We start from the raw sequence: 20,636 nt of genomic DNA on the forward strand, positions 1-20,636 counted from the left end.
GGTGAGAATGGGGGGACTGATCGTTTTAAGTATCCACCCGCAGCAGCCAAGTCTGGGCGCCCTGTCTTGGGATTTTAACGTTATAGTTTCCATTTCCTGGGGTTTCTGCTTTGCCAGCTGCAGGGTGACCCATTTAAATCTGTCCCCGACTTAAAGCCACAAAACAGCAATGAGATCTATTTTAACCAAGTCCCTCAAGTCACTTTTTTCAAAGCATGAGAAAGCAAGCTTTGAACTTGCCCTTGCAAACCCCTTTACAGTGGTAACGCTAAATGGATTGCTTACTACTTTGTCAAACCTTCCTTTTTTCTCTTTTGAACTTTAAAATCACAAAAGTAACATGCTAAAAAAAGGTTCCATCTGTAGCAAGTCTACAAGTGTTACCCCTCTTTGCCACTACTCCACAGAGAAAATCACGGATATATTTGTGTAATGGATCTTTCCAGGCTATTTTTTTTTAAAGCTTGTCATGAATATTTTATATATTATGTATTTATAGTTTAATACATATATTTTATATAAATAGAATTTTATATAAATTTTCTTTCTGTGGGAAATAAAGGGCATGAAGAAGGAAATTTATACATAATCCACTATCTGAAGGCCCTAGGCGTAAGTGAACACACGCAGGTGTGCACACACGTACCCGTACCAGCTAAATATTCTCACCATCAATAATTAAAACAATATAGACAAAACACAGAAGTCTCCTTTGGTTTTCCCAAAATCTTTGTCTCTTTCCCAGAGTACACATTTTTCTATCCATGTGGAAATACTATACATAATACACATGTGTATATATGCACACATATACATAGCTTAAAAGTTCTTAGTAAAAATTATATACTATCTGGCAGCTTTCTTTTTTTCATTAAACAAGAGAGTATAGAATCTTTCCAGGTCAGTATACACAAATCTACATCATTCTTTTAAATAACTGTCTAGTTCTATAATTATAGCTATTACCCTAGTGATGGATATTTAGAGCGACAGAATTTTGCTATTACAAACAATTCTGCAAAGATTAACCCCATTTATTGTGTGAATATATCTATAATGTCCTATAAATGGAATTGCCCTGTCAAAGAATATATATCTTTAAATATTTTCATAGATACTACAAACCTGCCCTTCTTATATCAGTTTATATTCTCATCAACATGTATGAGACACCCTGCTTCTCATCCTCTGATTGATGTTATTAATCTTGGTACTTTTTACTAAATTGCTAAGTGAACACAATATATCTCTGTTTTACTTCATACATCTGTGATTATTATTGAGGCTGAATACCTGTTCACGTTTGTTGGCCATTTATATTTCTGCAACTATGAATTGCTTGTCCTTATCTTGGCAGTAGTTTTATGGGGCCTCTGGACTTGAGCCAGTGTGATCCAGCTTGGCCCTGTTCTCACTGGATTGCTTTCACTTCTTTAGGCTTTACTTTCCATACACAAAGGTCCTGTCCAGCATTAAGATTGCTTGTCTAGGGATTTCCCTGGCATTTTGGCGGTTAAGACTCTGAGCTTCCAATGTAGGGGGCACAGGTTGGATCCCTGGTCGGAGAACTATGATCCTGTGTGTCTCACACCACAGTAAAAAAAAAAAAAAAAAGATTCTATGTCTAGACTTACTTTGTCATACTGGTGCTGATAGTCATTTGTGTACTTCATCACCCTCTCTACCATCCCATTTAGATGGCAAGACTGTGCCCTGCTATTATTGGGTACCACTTTTGAGGGCTTAGTCTGGGCTAGGCATTTTATGAAAGGTGTATATATATATATATTTCACTTAATTCCCATGGCTTAAATGGCAGGTACTATTATCTCCATTAAAAAAAAATGACTTAAGTCATTACCTTAAGTGACTTGCCCAAAATTGCCTCAATATTAACTCAAATTTGTTCTCAGCTTTATTTCCTGATACCCGAAGCCTAAATTCTTTCATGAATTTTATTTATCTTTATACTCCCTGTATTTGGTAAGGTGCTTGATAAATATATATATTTTCCCAACATTTTATCACAAAGCTCTGCAAACATTTTTAAAAGTTAGAGTTTTACAGTACCTTCTAGATTCTACAGTGAACACTTTGTGTGTGTGTGTGCTTAGTCATGTGTGACTCTTTGCAACCCCATGGACTGTAGCCCACCAGGCTCCTCTGTTCATGGGATTCTCCAGGCAAGAATACTGGAATGGGTTGCCATGCCTCCTCCAGGGGATCTTCCTGACCCAGGGAGTGAACCCAAGTTTCCTTTGTCTCCTGCATTGGCAGGTGGATTCTTCACCACCAAGCCACCTGGGAAGCCACAGTGAACACTTTACTCTCCTGTTTACCACATCTTTATCCCTTGATACAACCCTAAGCCATCTTAACTTTATTTACTTTTTTTTTTTTTTTGCCACACTGCGTGGCTTGTGGGATCTTAGTTCTCTGACCAGGAATTGAACCTGGGTCATTGCAGTAAAAGTGCTGAGTCCTAGCTACTGGATCACCAGGGAATTCCTCCATCTTACATTTTTGATGCATCTCAAAGTACGTAACAGACATAAATATACCTTCCCCCAAAACGTTAGCATACATATCATAAACTAGAGTTCAGTATTTGTTTATAATTCTTTTTGTCTTTTGAGTATTTCATCCAATGAAATGCACCAATCTTTCTTGATAACTGTTACATCTGTTAGTTCAATTCAGTCACTCAGTCATGTCCAACTCTTTGCAACCCCATGAACTGCAGCACGCCAGGCCTTCCTGTCCATCACTAGCTCCCGGAGTTCACCCAAACCCATGTCCATTGAGTCGGTGATGCCATCCAACCATCTCATCCTCTGTCGTCCCTTCTCCTCCTGCCCTCAATCTTTCCCAGCATCAGGGTCTTTTCAAATGAGTCAGCTCTTCGCATTAGGTGGCCAAAGTATTGAGTTTCAGCTTCAACATCAGTCCTACCAATGAACACCAAGGACTGATCTCCTTTAGGATGGACTGGTTGGATCTCCTTGCAGCCCCAGGGACTCTCAAGAGTCTTCTCCAACACCACAGTTCAAAAGCATCAATTCTTCGGCGCTCAGCTTTCTTCACAGTCCAACTCTCACATCCACACATGACTACTGGAAAAACCATAGCCTTGACTAGACAGACCTTTGTTGACAAAGTAATGTCTCTGCTTTTCAATATGATGTCTAGGTTGGTCGTAACTTTCCTAAGCCTAGTCCTTATCAAGATATGTAACATGGGGGGATGAGGCCTGGCCTCAGGCTCCAGCTTGTGACCAGAGAGGGCTCCGGTCGCCCGCCTTGGGGCTCTCTCCCAAAAAAAAAAAAAAAAGATATGTAACATGAACATCACCCCCAAAAGTCCCCTTATGCCCTTTCTCAGGCAATTCCCACTCCCAACCCACCCTTGCTTCCCAGAGGTAACCACTGTTCTGATTTTTTTTCCCCATAGGTTACTTTGACTATACCAGAAGTTCATATAAATAGTACCAAATAGTAGTTCAAGGCTTCTTTTATAGTCACTTAAGAGATGGAGAATCCCAGGGACAGGGAAGCCTGGTGGGCTGCCGTTCTATGGGGTTGCACAGGGTCGGACACAACTGTACTGGCTTAGCAGCAGCAGCAGCAAGAGATGTTTTTGAGGTTCATCCTTGTTGTGTGTATCAGTAGTTGTTTCCTTTTTATTGCTGAGTAGTGTTCTTGCTTGGAGAATTCCAGGGACAGGGAGCCTGGTGGGCTGCCGTCTATGGGGTTGCACAGAGTCGGACACGACTGAAGTGACTTAGCAGCAGCAGCAGTAGTCTATCATGTGACCATGTACATTGAATTGATGCATATTTGTTTTTTAAGTTTTATTTCTGTATTTATTTTTGACTGTGTTGGTCTTTGTTGGTGCACTTGGGCTTTCCCCAGTTGTGGCGAGCAGGGACTACTCTCTAGTTGCGGTGCCCAGGCTTCTTATTGAGTTCTATTGTTGTGGAGCACGGACTTTAGGGTTCAGGGCTTCAGTAGTTGTGGCTCTTGGGCTCTGGAGCACAGGCTTAGTTGTTCCATGGCATGTGGGATCTTCCCAGATCAAAGATCAAACTGGTGTCTCCTCTACTGCCAGGTGGATTCTTTACCACCGGACCACCAGGGAAGCCCGATACGTGCATATTTGAATTGAATGGTCCTTGTCTTCAAAATGCTTTATGTCTTAATGTGATAAAGCAGCTGAGTTGATTGAGTCAATGGTATTCTGCTTAGATTTGGGGGATAGTAGGGTCGACATGGGGAACTTTCCAGATGGTGTGGTGGTAAAGAACCTTCCTGCCAATGCAGGAGATGTGGGTTTGATCCCTAGGCTGGGAAGACGCCCTGAGGAGGAAATGGCAACCCATTCCAGTATTCTTGCCTGAGAAATCTCATGGACAGAGGAGCCTGGCAGGCTGCAGTCCATGGGGTCACAAAGAGGCAGACATGGCTGAGTGACTGAGCGTGCGCACGCACGCACACACACACACACACACACACACGGTCAAGATGATTCAGGTACATATCCTAATTTGCATACATACCTTTCCTCCACTTAAAATTAGGAAAGACCTCCTGGAGTAGGGTGATGGGTGAAAGGCAGAGAAGTGGATCAAAAAAAGTTATCATCACTGGAGGGAGTGAGAGATGAAGGGGAGGTAGGTAGAAACTGCAGCCTGAAAGGAGTCCGGAGGTAATGATATCATTGCTACCAGAGACTTTGAACTTGAGGACAGGAGATGTGGCAAAGTCCAAGGTCTACAGGAAGTTGACAGAACCCAGGTCTCTGGCAAACTAGGCTCTGAGACATAAGAAACAGCTGCAGCTGTATTGCAGGTCTGACCCTGGAGGGGGACGCTGCCAGTAGCTCTAAACGTGGGGCACAGGAGAGAACCCAGGCCACAGCCAGGCCTGGCAATTGGTGGGACAACAGTGAGGAGGGGGGATCTTGTGAGCTGTGCAGATAACAGTGGCAGGACAGGGGGTGATGAGGAAAGGGCTGAAATGGATCTAGTTTCCAGAGGCCCCAAGGATTGGGATGAGAGAGGGGTGACTTTGGCAGAAAGTTAATAAATAACCTGTGTCCACAGGAGACTTAGATATTTGGAATTTTAGAGCTAGAAGAGACCTAGATCATGTCGTCCAACCTTGAGCAAAGTGACAGGTTCAAGGTCCCCCAGTGATTTGTTGGCAGATCCAGGCCTAGATACCAGATCTTCTAACATTTCCTGCCAGCACCGTCCCCGTGCTGCTGCTGTGACCGTCTGCGGCTTCTGCCGGCTGCAATGACAGTGAGGGACAAGCTTTTGCCGAGACAGCCCAAAGATTCTAGAATTCTGGGGCTGTTTTCCGTTGATACCGATCAGATACCTAGCCCCCAGCAAAGAGCCAGGATTGGGTAAGGACTGCAGAGTGAGAACTGGAGACTCTAAAAGGTGTGTTGGTGGGACAGCATTGGAGGCAGTTGGGTTCTCTGTGGTTGAACTGGGGCTAAGATACTGGTTTGTTCCCTCCAAATCCCCAGGGTGGGTTTCTTTCCCCATTTCCCCCCCAGGTCCCTCTGGAACCATCTTCTTAGCTAGCCTTTTAAGAGCATGCAGGTAGTGATGGATGAGAGGTAAGATGAGCAGTGATCAGCCAGAGATCCTTCATCCTAATATATGGTAGGTCTGTCCACACCCCCATCAGCATTCAGGAGGAGAGAGAAAGACTCCCTATGTTGAAATAGAGGCCTGAAGAGACAATACCTGATCCAGGCACTCTGCCACCCTGTATCAGTCCAGGTGCAGCTGCTGGCCAGGGCTGTTCCTGGATTTGTACTTCTTGGGCCCTTAGATTGATTTCCTGGCTTCCCACCCCCAGGTACTATGCATGGAGCAGTAAGAACGAAACAATTCAAAGGGAACTTTGTTTTATCAGGTAGAAACTGAGGTCAGAGGGGGAGAAGGGTACCTGCTAGGTCCACAGAGAGCTGATGGCCAGATTTCCCACCTCTTTGCATATGCTCTACAACAGAAGAATTCTCTAGGCTTGTGCTGCCCAATCTGATAGCCACAAATCAGATTGTCAAATACAGTAAGTCCCTTACTTAAGAACCTTCACGTTGCAAACTTTCAAAGATACAAATGTGCGTGCCAGCCCCTATATGCCAGCTGTTGGTTGCATTGTACTACTATACTTTTCCAGGCGTAGTACTGTAAGAGTAAACATGTTTTCTTTATTTTTTGTGTTTTTTTATCTACATATCATTTATGTGGAAAGTATTATAAACCTATTACAGTACAGTACTATATAGCCGATTGTGTTGGTTGGGTACCTAGGCTTTGTTGGACCTGTGAACAAACTGGACTTACAAACATGCTCTTGAAACAGAATTTGTTCATATGTAGGGGACTTACTGTACTTGAAATGTGGTTTGTCTGAATCGAGACATGCTCTAAATGCTAAACACACACTGGATTTTGAAGACTTAATATGGAAAAGAGAATGTAAAATATCTCAATATTTTTATATAAATAACATGTTGAGATGACAATATTTTGGATATATTTACATTAAATAAACGGTATTGTTAATTTTACCCATTTCCTTTTACCTTTTTTTTTTTTAATGTGGCTGCTAGAAAATTTACAACTCCATATATGATTTGAATTATATTTCTTGTGGACAGTGCTGCTCTAGAAAAGATACAATGATCTCTTAGGAGCCACATGGGTCAGGGCGCTGGGTGGAGCAGAAACAATCAACCAGCACCCCAGGGCCCTTGGGCATTCCTGGCCCTTGAAGCCTTCCTAGGCACTGTACCTGGGTTGGGAATCCTCAGTAGAATGGGGAGCCCGGAAGACCCTCTTGGTTGTGAGGATGGGGTGCACTGAGAGGAAGGGCCTCTCCAGGGCTTGGCCAGAGCTCACTGCTGCAAAGAGTAAGCTTGCAGGTCTTGGGTCTAGAACTCAGAACAGGAAGCTTTCACAGAGAGAGAAAAAATTACATTTAATTTCTAATTAGGCGGTATGGCCTACTTCTTGTTCCCTGCTGGTTAGAACTAGGAAACCTCTCTCAACTCCACCCCCACCAGGTTTTTCTCTGGTCCTGTCCCCAGTTGAGTGTGCTTGGGGATGGGAGGAGGTTGGTCTCATAAACACTAGAGCTCTGGAGCTAGGTTTTTCTCTCTGGCTGCCACAACTTACTTCCCAAGGCTATATTTAGGTGTCGGTCTGGGGAAAAGGATGTGAGTTTTTCAGGATCCTGTTTATCCAGCAGACCCCACCCCACCCCCACCTTGCAGCTGTCTGTCTTCTGTTCAGTCTGGAACTTCCCCCTTACTTCCCTCCCTGCTTCACTGTGGGCGCCCAGGCCCTAGAAAGAAAACAACATTTGCCATTGAATCCTGCAGCTGCCACCTACTAGCTGTGTGACAACTAACATATACTTAATTTTCGGAGCCCCGTTTTCTCATTTGCAAAGTAGAGATAATGATACCTACCTTGCAGGGATGCTGTGAGGTTCAAATGAGATAGTGTAAAGGGCCTGGCATTATGCCTGGTGAGTGGCAGTCATTAAATAAGTGTTGGTTCTTTGAGATCTGTCCAGCGGTGGCTCAGGCTGCTGCTTCAGGGGTAGCAGGTTTAGGAACGAGCCCAGGAGCATGTGATGTCTGGTGCCTTAATGGACAGTGGCTGTGGAAGGTCACTTGCCTTGTTCCTTTGTGTTTGAATCTTAAGTTAGGTCCCAGGTTGGCTTGATGGCATCCTTTTTTTAAAAAAATACTTTTATTTACTGACTTATTTTTGGCTATGCTGGGTCTTCATTGCTGCATGGGCTTTTATCTACTTGGGGCGAGTGGGGGCTTACTCTCTAGTTGTGGTGCTCAGGCTTCTCATTGTGGTGGCTTCTCTTGTCGGGGATCCGGGCTCTAGGGTGTGCCCGCTCTAGGGCCCCCAGGCTTTGTAGCTGTGGCACATGGGCTCAGCAGTTGCAGCTGCCAGGGTCTACAGTACAGGCTCAGTAGTTGTGGCACATGGGCTAAGTTGCTCCACGTGGCATGTGGGATCTTCCTGGACCAGGGATTGAACCTGTGTCTCCTACATTGGCAGGCGGATTCTTTACCACTGAGCCACCAGGGAAGCCCCAACAGCATCCTCTTAACTAGGAGGTTAGAGCTCCCAGATGCCATGCTGTGTACACCTAAGCGTGGGTCTATCAGGGATTACAGGAAATGATAAGATTTTGAAGTCTGGGCTTTTACAAACTTGTATCGTTTCCTTATTTGTAAAATGGGAGTAATGATAGACCTATCCATGGCATCACCAACTCAATGGATATGAGTTGGAGCAAACTCAGAGATAGTGAAGGACATGGAAGCCTGGTGTGCTGCAGTCCATGAGGGTCGCAAAGAGTTGGATACGACCTAGCGACTGAACAACAATAACAAGAACACCCATAGCAGTGTTATGAGGGTCACCTCGAGACAGTATTGGGTGAGACAGAGCCCCTGGCACGTAGCTGGCACTCGGTGGGGGGCAGTTGTGCTCATTGGTTGGCCATGTCTGGGCTCTGCTGGAATAACCTCTCTCTGTTTCTGTCTGCAGCGGCAAGGGCGGGGCACAAGGGCCCTGTACTAAGCACCTGTAATCCTCTGGGGGTGCCACCCCTGGAAACAGCGCCCCCACCATGTTTAACCTCATGAAGAAAGACAAGGACAAAGATGGCGGGCGGAAGGAGAAGAAGGAAAAGAAGGAGAAGAAGGAGCGGATGTCGGCGGCGGAGCTGCGGAGCCTGGAAGAGATGAGCCTGCGTCGCGGCTTCTTCAACCTGAACCGCTCCTCCAAGCGCGACTCCAGGACGCGCCTGGAGATCTCCAACCCCATCCCCATCAAGGTGGCCAGCGGCTCGGACCTGCACCTGACGGACATCGACTCAGACAGCAACAGGGGCAGCGTCGTCCTGGACTCGGGCCACCTGAGCACAGCCAGCTCCAGCGATGACCTCAAGGGCGAGGAAGGCGGCGGGCGGGGTTCGGTGCTGCAGCGGGCGGCCAAGTTCGGCTCCCTGGCCAAGCAGAACTCGCAAATGATCGCCAAGCGCTTCTCCTTCTCCCAGCGTAGCCGGGACGAGAGCACGTCGGAAACCTCCACCCCCTCAGAGCACTCTGCCGCCCCATCTCCGCAGGTGGAGGTGAGGACCCTGGAGGGACAACTGACGCAGCATCCCGGCCTGAGTATCCCTCGATCAGGACCTCGGTCCCGAGCCCCTGAGCTGGTGACCAAGAGGTTTCCGGCTGACCTGCGTTTGCCCCCGGTGCTGCCCCCACCACCCCCTGCCCTCCGGGAACTAGAACTGCTGCGAAGGCCCACCGGGGACTTCGGCTTCTCCCTGCGGCGCACCACCATGCTGGATCGGGGGCCCGAAGGCCAGGTCTACCGGCGGGTGGTTCATTTTGCGGAGCCCGGCGCGGGCACCAAGGACCTGGCCCTGGGGCTGGTGCCCGGTGACCGTCTGGTGGAGATCAATGGACTCAAGGTGGAGAACAAGTCCAGGGATGAGATTGTGGAGATGATCCGGCAGTCTGGGGACAGCGTGCGGCTCAAGGTGCAGCCTATCCCAGAGCTCAGCGAGCTCAGCCAGAGCTGGCTGCGGAGCGTGGAGGGACTCCGCAGGGAGCCAGCCCATGTGAGTGTTTGCCTGGGCAGCCGGGGGTGAGCGGGGACTGGGTATGCTGGCCTCTCTGGTGTTTGTACCTGGGAGTTTGGTTGGGGTACCCAATAGCTATCATTAGAGCCTAGCAAGTGTGAGGGGTGATGCGATCCACTCCTTGGGCTCTGGGACAACTTATCTGGCCTGTGGGGAGAAGTGACCCCAGCAGATGTGATACACTGCAATACAGAATGTGTGATACCTGCGTGGGCTTGTATGTCCTGAGCCCTAAATTGAGGCACTGAGAAAGCTAACATGTGCCACTTCCAGCTATGAGAGACACTCTGGACTACTACTAGTCCAGACTGGTATGTGAACTAAAATATAGGATTTCCATTTTTTATGTATTGGAGGTGAAAAAAAGATAAATTATTTTAAATCAGGTCTCACATGGGACATCTGTAATGTGTGGCTGCTTTAGTATAGCTCTTGGGGAGATGACTGCAGACCTCCTTTTACCCCTGAGCAACTGAGGAGCTGAACACCAGGTAAGGTTGCAGAGATAAGCAGGGGCCAGATCATGGAGGACCTTGTAAATAATGGTAGGAGTTTAGATTTTAGTCCAGTGAAATGGTACCATTGTAGGATTTTCAGCAGGGGAGTGACTGGATCTGATTTATAAAGATCACTTGGGCTCCAACAGTCTTTATTATCTCCTGGAAGAAGAAAAGCACAGCCCTGGAAAGGTAACAGGGATCTAGCCTACAGAGATAGTATGACCTGACTGTCCCTGAGATCTCAACTCATATCCAGCCCACACAAAACAGCCATGGAAGGGGTGACATAGGAGCAGAAGACACTGAGATTAGATGTGTGAGCAGGTCTCTAGGGGAATGGATATCTCTAACCCCAGGGGACTTTTGATAGGTTGGCTACATATCAGTTTGGAATGTTCTGCCTAGAGACAATCCATGAGGGATAAGTTGGCTCTAGCCCTCCCTTTCTCCTGCCTGTGGGTTTTAGGATTGTCTGGATCTGGTCCCTGCAGCCTGACCACTGCATAGCCTGGCCGGGACCTTTCAGCACTAAGTGACCGGCCAGATGTGTCAAAGTCAAAAGTGGGAGGAAATGCTAAGGAAGCAGGCAGAGTCCCCATCCTAGCTTTCTCCCAGGGAGGGGAAGTGGACACTCGGTTGGCTGTTCAGTCTGGCAGCATCTTGGGCCTGGAGGGCCTGGGAGCAGCAGGGTTAGGCTTTGGCAGGAAGCACTGGAGTCAGGTCTCCGACCTTCCTCTACCCTGGGGCTGGTGGGGTCAGGATGCTCTGCTAGTCAGGAAAGGGTTGTGAGGGGGAGGGAGCCTGTCATGGAATCCAGGGTAGGACTGGGACTCATTTATTCCAGAAACACCCATCAAGCACCTACTGTGTGTTAGCCATCAGACTAGACTGAACTCAGGGAACCACGGCCTAGAGGGAGTAGGCTTTATTTCAGAGCCAGAGATCATACCATGATCATACCACGGGTCTCTCTGCTTTCTACCAGGGTAATATTGCTTTTAACAGATGGAATTTTCTTCCTCTTTAAGAATGAATCCCCTCTGGGAGATTGTTGCCAGCTCCCTGCTGAACCACAGCACAGGCCTCTGAGGGGCCCTGGGCCTGGCATCCCAGATGCTGTTCAGTTTTGTCCTTAGAGCACACAGATCATCCTGGCATCTCACATTTCCCAGCCACTCTCCCTTCCCAGCTAGCTGCTGCTGCCTCCTCCCTGGGGAATTGGATGGCTCAGCTGTCGAGGCCCTGGTGGATCCTGCAGTACAGCAGGTACCCCTGAAAGGCCGGGTTGCTCTCGCCCCTGTGGGGCAAACCCAGCTGATGCCCAGAGGACGTCTCCCTCCACCTGGGGGATCAGGCATGGGAGGCAGTAGAAAGCCCCATCGTCAGGAGTCTCCTAGAGCCCTCTGACAGGTTCAGAGTAGCCTCTGCATCTTTTCCTACCTGGGTAGGTGGTGGGGACTCGGGCCACAGCAGAGAAAAGCAGAGCGAGCCCGGCATTCCAGTGTCCTGGGACGGCCCCCCGGGGCTGGTGGAGGAGTGTTGCACCCTCTTCTGGGACTCTCGTCCTTTATCTCCTCCTCTTCCTCCCACTCCTACTCCTGCTTCTTTTCTTGGCAGCGATTCTAATCCCAGTTCCATGCCAAGAAAAGAGTCTTCCCGCCTCCTCCAGGCTCCTGGGCGGGGAACCCTGACAACTCCAGCCCCACAGGGACAGCTCCTGGCGGTCACCCTGCCCATCAGGCCATCCATCAACTGTGTCCACACGTCGCCTGTCCCCAGGGAGCTCTGAGGGAGCTGGCTAGACATCTGTTCCCTCTCTGCACACAGATGGGGGCCATGGGGCCTTTTCTCCGCAACCTCTTCAGAGGACCCCAGGGAGACACAGCCCCGTGGGTTTCCTTCTCACATGGTGTGTGTCCAGAATGCTCGGTTCACACCTCCTTCGTGTGTCCCTGTGGCTGCTCAACAGGGTTCCACTGGGAGCAGGGGTGAGCTCCGGCAGGACTTGGGACCTCATAGGAATCACTTAGCTGGCCCGGGAGAAGCAGCTCTTGTGTCTTTTCTTCCACTCACCTGCCTATGAAACAAACATTTGTTGAGCGCTTCCTGTGTGCTCGGTCCTGGGGTCCAGCACTGAATAGCACATAACCCCAGCCCCAAGGAGCTCACAGTCTGGTGGGAGAGGTGCTCAAGCAGCAGACAAAGACGGTGCCATTTGAGAAGCTCAATGACAGAGGCCAGGACATGGTCCTGGGGAGCACAGAAGAGGGACTTCTAGCACAGCCTTGGGAAGGAATGAGAGAGAACCAATATCTGGGAGGGAGATGAGTGTAGGGGAGACAAGAGGAGGAAGAGGAAGGAGGTAAGACACATGCCGAGGTCTAGAGACTGGAGAGAATGACACATCTGGGGAATAAGACTGGGGGATTGTGTGGGGACAGTACTGAGAGGAACAGCAGGAGAGGCGAGCAGGAAGCAGGTCATTGAGGCCCTTGTGAGTCATCTAGGGAATGCGAACTTTAACCTAAAGGCAATGAAGCGATTTAATTAGGGAGTGATGGGAACAGGTTTTTGAAAAACCTCTCTGGCTGCTTATGGAGAATGCTTTCAGCTCGAGCAAGGATAGCTGTGGGGAGACTAGTGAGGGAGCTGTAGTATCTCAGTTAAGATGGACGGAGGCCTGAATTCTGGTAGAAGCAGTGCAGATGGAGAGACATATCCGACAGGAGCAACTGAAGTAGGCTCTGTTGTCTTTTTTTATTTGTTTTTATTTAAAAAATTTTTTAAAATTATAGTTGATATACAATGTTGTGTTAGTTTTTGTTGTTCAGCAAAGTGATTCAGTTATGCGTGTGTGTGTGTATATATATATATTTTTTTTCAGATTCTTTTCCACTATAGTTCATTATAAGATATTGAATATCGTTCCTTGTGCTATACAGTAGGACCTTGTTGCTTATCTATTTTATTGGTATTTGTATTTGTTAATCCCAAGCTCCTAATGCATCTGTTCCACCTCCCGCCTTCTCCTTTGGTAATCATAAGTTTGTTTTCTATGTCTGTGAGTCTGTTTCTCTTCTGTAAATAAGTTTATTTATATCAAATTTTTAGACTCCACATTTAAGTGATGTCCTAGGATATTTGTCTTTCTCTGACTTACTTCCCTTAATATGATAATATCTCTGTTTATTCATGTTGCTGCAAATGGCATTATTTCATTCTTTTTTTTATAGCTGAGTAGTATTCCATTATGTGTGTGTATGTATGTGTGTATAAATATATATATATATATATATATCACATTTTCTTTATCAGTTCATCTGTCCATGGACATTTAGGTTGCTTCCTTGTCTTGGCCATTGTAAATAGTGCTCTTATGAACTTAGGGGTGCCCTGTAGTCTTGTTGATTGGCTGGTGTGGGAGAAGGAAGAGAGGAGGGGTCAAGTGTGATGCCAGAGTTAGGGGAAGAGGCTAAGTCCTTTCTTCAGCTCCTCAGGGAAAATGTTTTAGGATGTCTGTTTGGGGATCAGTTAATAAAGTTTTCTAAAGGCAAAGAGATCCTTGAGTCGGTGAAATTGGAGGAGGTTTTGGTAATGATGAGGATCTTAAAACCCTAGTTGGTTCAGAATTCCTTCCTCCAGGTCCATGAGTCTGTGTGGGCAAGTCAATACTCTATAAGAAGGGGGAAAAGCCTGTTATGGACTAGGACCTGAGAGAGGGGAGAGCCGATCTTTTCTGTTCATATTCTCATTGGGCCTTCACAGGGGACAAATATGGTGTCTGAGAAATGGAGGGTGTTTCTACTGAGCTCAGAAAAGCCCACCTGGCTAAACCCTGCCCAATGCATTTGTCCCCCTGCCACCAAGAGCCAGAGGAGCTGGCCTGCATGGGAGCCATACCTAGAAAGCACTGGTCCCCTGAGCTTTCGAGGATGTGGTAGGAGGGGAGAGGTTGGTGCTTTAAGGAAGGTGTATCACTTATCACTCCCTCCCATCCAAGGCTGGTTTCCTGAACCCTCTCAAGCTGTCGGGCATTTGCCTGAGATCTGTAGTCCAGTCTCTTCTGTTGGAACTTAGGGTTTGTACTCAAAGGCTGTAGGGATGTAAGTTTCCTAAAGAGGTCATCGTGTCCATCTAAAACCACCTCCAGACTCAGGAGAATCTGGAAGATAGCATTTATAATGTAAACAGCATGGACTTTGTAGCCAGAAAGACCTGTGTTTGCGTTTTCCTAAAGTTACCAAGCTTTTGTGAGCTTTAGTTTACTTACTCCTTTAAGCTTTTTTTAAAAAAAAATTTGCTTGGCTGTGCTAGGTCTTAGTTGCAGCATGCAGGATCTGGACCCCTGATCAGTTGCAGCATGTGGGATCTGATTCCCTGACCAGGGATGGAACCTGGGCCCCCTGCATTGGAAGGTGGACTCTTAACCATCCGACTGCCAGGGAAGTCCCTCCCTTAAACATTTAATGAATCTGCTTAGGGACTAGCACTATACCAGGCTTAGGGAGATTAAATAAATAAAATGCAATCTTTCCTTGAGGAAGCATGAAGTGAAGTGAAGTGAAGTCGCTCAGTTGTGTCTGCATAGACCTAAGTAAAGAAATGCAACCAGGTACTATAACTGCTATCACAGGTCTGAACAGCTATGCAGTGGGGTGAGGAGGAGGAAATGGCCAGTCCTGCCACAGGAGAAGGGGTGGCAATTAGGAGAGGCCTCCCAGGCAAAGTGAGCCATGACCACTCTAATGCTAATGCTAAGTCACTTCAGTCGTGTTCGACTCTGTGCGACCCCATAGACGGCAGCTTACCAGGCTCCCCCGTCCCTGTGATTCTCCAGGCAAGAACACTGCAGTGGGTTGCCATTTCCTTCTCCAATGCAGGAAAGTGAAAAGTGAAAGTAAAGTCGCTTAGTCGTGTCCGACTTTTAGCGACCCCGTGGACTGCAGCCTACCAGGCTCTTCCATCCATGGGATTTTCCAGGCAAGAGTACTGGAGTGGGGTGCCATTGCCTTAACAGGCTCTATTCTTTCCTCCCAGAATTTGAGAAGACTCAAACTCAGAGAAGTATTCACGCCCAACTAACTACAGTTTTCTCTGAGAAGGAGAATAAGACTGGTGCTAAAGGGAAACTTGTTTTTTATTCTGCACACCACGCTCTGTGGGCCTTTATTGAAGATAAACGTGTTTGTGTATCAGATGATGTCACTTATTAGACTTTAGCAGTAGTAAACGCTCAGGGAGATTAGTTCCCTTCCCTCTGCCCAGTCTCTAATACCATCCATGGGAGGCAGTTTTACAGCCTCTGTGTTAATGAGGGGCTTCCCTAGTAGCTCAGCTGCTAAAGAATCTGCCTGCAATGCAGGAGACCCCAGTTCAATTCCTGGGTTGGGAAGTTCCCCTGGAGAAGGGATAGGCTACCCATTCCAGTATTCATGGGCTTCCCTGGTGGCTCAGACGGTAAGGAATCTGCCTGCAGTGTGAGAGACCTGGGTTGGATCCCTGGGTTGGGAAGATGCCCTGGAGGAGGGCATGGCAACCCACTCCAGTATTCTTGCCTGGAGAATTCTCCCCATGGACAAAGGAGCCTGGTGGGCTACAGTCCATCGGGTCTCAAAGAGTAGGACATGACTGAGCCCACACACACATGCTACCTGTGTTAATCAGTCCATTCTAGTGCTCTTCCATTCTTGCCCCTGGTAAGGTTTTCTTTCCAATAGGACTCCTAACACTTTTGTCCAAACTCTTTCTCTGAAGCTCTGTTCTTAAAGACAGCCCACTGGTGGGAGAGGTGGGACACTGGGGTGCTCTCTTGCTTTTTCCAGCATTTTAGAGCCAGGCTTTTCTGACCTACAGGCGTGTTCCCCAATGGCCTTGCAGGGGACTGGCCAGGCAGGGTTGTCTGCATTTGGGAGAAGGCTATAATGGAGGCCCTGGGAAGAAACGGTGTGAGCCTCCTCTTCCTGGTCCCCAGGACCCCTGGGTACTGTCACGAGTGGGGCCCAAAAGGTTCCAAGGGGAGACTTGAAACTGCTGCTTCCTGGTCTGCTAGGCTGGCTTCTGGGCAACAGGCTTTCCCAGGGGATTCTCCTGGTGGTGGGGTGGTGGGGTACTGCCTGAGTTCAGTGTTCTAGAATGCCCTGTTCCTACTGCTACTCCAGGACATTGTCACTTCATTTTATGCCAAAGTTTCTGGAATCAGAGTCTCACCATGGGAGAGCCTGGTTTGGGGGCTCAGGGTGGAACCCAAACTATGTCCTTTTGGATATATGAAAGGCAGGTGGGTAGGTTCAAGGATGTATGACCTGGTGAGCGAAAGGTCTTTTGGGGAGCATTTTGGGGGGTTGTCCTGGATTAGTGGGGCACCTGGGACCAGCAGAATAGTGTGGTGAACTAGGTCACTTCCATTCTGCTAGGTCTCCCTTCTGTCTTCAGAGGTCCAGTCTGCCTTTTCCCCAGGGAGATGCTAGACGAACGACAGCCCCAGAGTGCCCTGGCCACCCAGCCCGTGGGTGGTGGGCACAGTGCCCAGGCCGCATTGGCCTGGGTGTGGGTACATGTCATGGTCACTGGTTGTTTTCGCAGGCACAGCTTGGAGCCCTGATGCAGGGGCAGGGCCTTGATGGAGGTAGGCTGTTCCAGCCCCTTCCGGCACTGGCCAGCACCCCTCCGGCCCACCCTGATCCCCCAGACCACCTTGGCCTCCTCTCCCTTCTGATCTCTTTTATTTATATTGAAATGGTTCTGGAAAATACCAGATATGCAAACACCCAGACGGGGGGAGGTGGGTGAGGAGTGGGGTGAAGGAGGGGGTGTGTGTGTGTGGCGGGTGGGAACACAAGTATTTTAAAAATGCTGCAAATCTCTACAGCATTTCCCAGAAACCACAAGCACGCGTTCTGCCTGCCAGCAGGGCTCCCGCTGCCCCCCTACCCTGAGCTGCTGGATTCTCCTCACTGGAGCCTGGGGTGGGGAGCAGCGTTGTGGGGGTGGGGATTGGTGACCCGTTGGTGTGGGGGCTCCCCTGCTGCCTGGGCAGGTTGCCTGGCGCCTCCTTTGTCCATCTGGGCAGCGGGTATGAATGTGCCCCAGGCCTCCGCAGCACCCTGGGCACCCACCACGCCAGACAGGCACTGCCAAGGAGTGGAGTCATCATGGTCCCCCACCCTTTGCTGTGTCGTTTGGGGGGCCCCCAGCCAACCCTCGAGTCCCATGTGGTGTTTGGCAGCAGCTTCTGTTCTGTTAAATACAGGGGACAGTGTTAGCAAAGCTTATTTTTTCAGTCATTGGCTCTAGTTGGGTTGGGAAACTATTTCCTTAGACCTGGGTCACTGCTCTGGCTCCCTTCACCTCCTGCCATATGTTCCTCAGAATCAGGGCATGGCGTTCTGCCCCGGCCTGGTTCACCCAGCCACTCTGCACAAACTCTGTGGCAGGAAAGAATGTCAGGGGTCCACCTGGCCTTCTGTGTGGCACCCAGTACAGTGTGTAGCTCACACAGGCTCCCTAGATGGTATTTAATTGATCTGGTAAAGATTTAGTCCGAATAGAAATGCTTTGAGGGAAGGGCAGGAAAAATAGTAGCGAGATTGAAGATCATGGTTAGCGTTCACTCCGCTTCTGTTAGAGGCTGTTCTAGATGTCTTCCACATATGAACTCAGTACATTTTCCCAGCAACCCTTTGAAGTAGGTACTATAATGATCTCTGTTTTGCAGATGAGGAAACTGGATTACAGAGAGGTTCAGGTTAGGTAAGTTGCCTACGGTTTCATGGCTACTAAGTCCCTGGTCAGGATTTCAACTCAGGGTACACCTCCTGGCCCTTCACTCTGCATAGGAGAGCTGTGTATCCACATGTGTATGTATGTGTTAGTCGCTCAGTCACGTCTGACTCTCTGCGACCTAATGGACTGTATGCAGCCTGCCACGCTCCTCTGTCCATGGAATTCTCCAGGCAAGAATACTGGAGTGGGTAGCCATTCCAGTATTTTTCTGGGGATCTTCCCAACCCAGGGGATCTTCTCCAGGGGATCTTCCCAACCCAGGGATGAAACCCCAGGTCTCCTGCATTGCAGGCAGATTCTTTACTGTCTGAGCCACCAGGGAAGCCCTGTGTATCCATATATCCATGTTTATATCCATACATCTACATAAGGTAGAGGAAGGCAGTCTCTGGGTATCCTTATACATCCACTGCCCAGCCCAGGCCTGGGCCTTCTGATTCCTGCTCCCAGGTCCCTAGAAGCCTCTTCTCCAGAAGGAAAGGGGGCGCCAGGGGGATGACTGGCCACTCATGCTGTGTGGATGCTACAGAAGGATGTGACCGTTGCTCTCAGCCTCTCTGGAGAATCCACCTGAGGAAGCGAGCCCAAGGGGCAGCAGGCAGGATTCAATCTTTTTTTTTTTTTTTTTTTTTGATGTGGACCATTTTAAAAGTCTTTATTGAGTTTGCTACAATATTGCTTCTGTCTTATGTTTTGGTTTGTGGGCACTGACGTGTGTGGGATCTTAGCTTCCCGACCAGGGGTCGAACCCATGCCCCCTGCATTGGAAGGTGAAGTCTTAACCACCGGACCACTGGGGAAGTCCTGGGATTTAACCTTGTGGGAGCTGGGAGAGGTACTGGAAAGGTGCCTGAGGGAAGCCATGGGAAGAGAAGTGTCTTGGCAGCCTTCAGGTTTGGAACCCTGGAGTGGGGGAGGGGTGTTCATTTGCGCCTTATACATCTTCCCCTGCTAGATTCCGGAAGCCAGGCACATTGCCCCCTCACCTTTTTGGCTCTCACTGACATGCTGGTACTGACCTCTGTAGCCCTTAGGGTAGCAAGATCCCAGAATGTCGCCTCTGACCAGGAGCAGGTCCTCTTATTTTATACAGGAGTGAGCGTGTCATTTTCTAGTGTGCCCTGTGGGACAAAGGCAAGGACTGCGGCCTGGCACAGCGCCTGGCAGGTGGCAGGCGTGCAACTCAGCGTTCCTGCTGGCTTCTGCCATCCAGTGCCTGCTGTTTCTTTTGTCTGTAATGCTTTTTCCCGTCCACCCCCGTATATTTATACATACACGGGGGCCCGGTTTGACCATCATTTCCCCAGGGAAACCTTCCCTGGTCCTCTCTCAGACCACGTCAGGTCTACAGCCCCCTTCTTCTCCTTCATCAGGATTGTAATGAATTTGTTCTCTTCTCATGTCTGCCCTGCTGGAGCACTTGAGAGGGGTGGATATTTTGTTGAAGGAAAGAAGGTGGTTCTCGAGTAAGAAACTGGTTCCCTTGTTCAGCTCAGTCTGGGTTTCCTAGAACCCTCCCCGCTGGCCATCCTCCATGACTCAGCTGCAGTGTGTTACGACTCTTGGTTCTGTGCTCAGATGCTCAGCGTCCCTCAGAGGAGTGGAGGCGAGATGGGACTAGGCAGCCAGGAGCTGGAGCCTGGGAAGGGGCTCTGGGAGGAGGGCCACTGGGACAGCCTGCCCAAGGAGGCACCGAGCGCGGGTGAGAAGCAGATTCGGGGTCACCTGGGTCACACAGTGTCCAGCCCAGGGGACCTGGGAGGAATGTGCCTGTCTTAGTGGCTGCAGGTCTCTGAGTGGGTGGAACGTGGCCCGGCCAGGGCACAGGGCGCCCTCTTCCCTTCTGCTTTCCCTGGGCTGCCTGAGTGCTGGAATGTTGGCAGGCTGGGAATGTTCACAGCAAGGATTTTTCCCAGTCAGGGTGACAGATTCCAGCTGGAGCCTGGGGACAGCTCCCCCATGGGCAGGGGCTACCGGAGAGATGGGTGGGGCGGGGGCAGAGGTGGGACACCCCCAACTCCTCTGCTCTTGGGGCCGGGACTCGGTTCCCATCCTCTCTGGGAGATGCAAGGGGGACCCAGCGAGGGGGCAGCCGGGCTCCTGGAAAAGCGGTAGGAGGCCTTGGGGACCAGAGACCTTGCTCAGCAAGGCAAGAACATGGCTGGTCTTATCCTCCAAGCCCTCACTTCCTCCAGTCGGTGCATGCATCAGGAAGGGTGCCGCCTGGAATTCCGTCCTCAGGTGGGGCTGCATCTGCTCAGACCTGGTTCTCTGGCCTCTAGGGACCAGCAGCCTTGGCGCGAGGTAGCACTGCTGAGTTTGTCATCTGCATCTTTCCGCCACCTCGCAGAGGCCCCACAGCCACCTCCAGGGCCCGATTCTTTCTTAGTGACCTTTCCAGCCCCTATGCCCTCTGATCTCAGTTCTGCTGGCTCCTCCCTCCCACTCCCATTTCTGCAAGGAGCTGACTCACTTCCTTCCTTCCCCACCAGCTTCTCTCACTGCCAAGTGCTAGGGCAAGCGTGTACCCACAGGGAGGGGGGTCTCTCACAGGGTACTTCCTGGGCTCCCTTCTCTGTCAGCAGGACTATGAGGCTGCCCCTGGCTCTGGGCAGAGCAGGGCTGGAAGCAAGGGGGACCGGGGGTGTGTGTA

At 49.4% G+C, this 20,636-nt stretch overlaps 1 protein-coding gene across 1 annotated transcript in view; it reads left to right on the top strand.

Annotated features, from left to right (window-relative positions):
• The window catches only part of MYO18A (myosin XVIIIA), a 102,328-nt gene that overhangs the window by 4,039 nt on the left and 77,653 nt on the right, over positions 1–20,636 (top strand). Inside the window, exon 2 of the mRNA XM_010861683.1 lies at positions 8,600–9,680. Within this exon, the coding sequence (XP_010859985.1) occupies positions 8,682–9,680 (999 nt within the window). The 5' untranslated portion in view covers positions 8,600–8,681. The remainder of the gene's footprint in view (positions 1–8,599; positions 9,681–20,636) is intronic.

Source organism: Bison bison, unplaced genomic scaffold (assembly GCF_000754665.1).
Source record: "Bison bison bison isolate TAMUID 2011002044 unplaced genomic scaffold, Bison_UMD1.0 scf7180017864472, whole genome shotgun sequence".
NCBI lineage: Eukaryota > Metazoa > Chordata > Mammalia > Artiodactyla > Bovidae > Bison > Bison bison.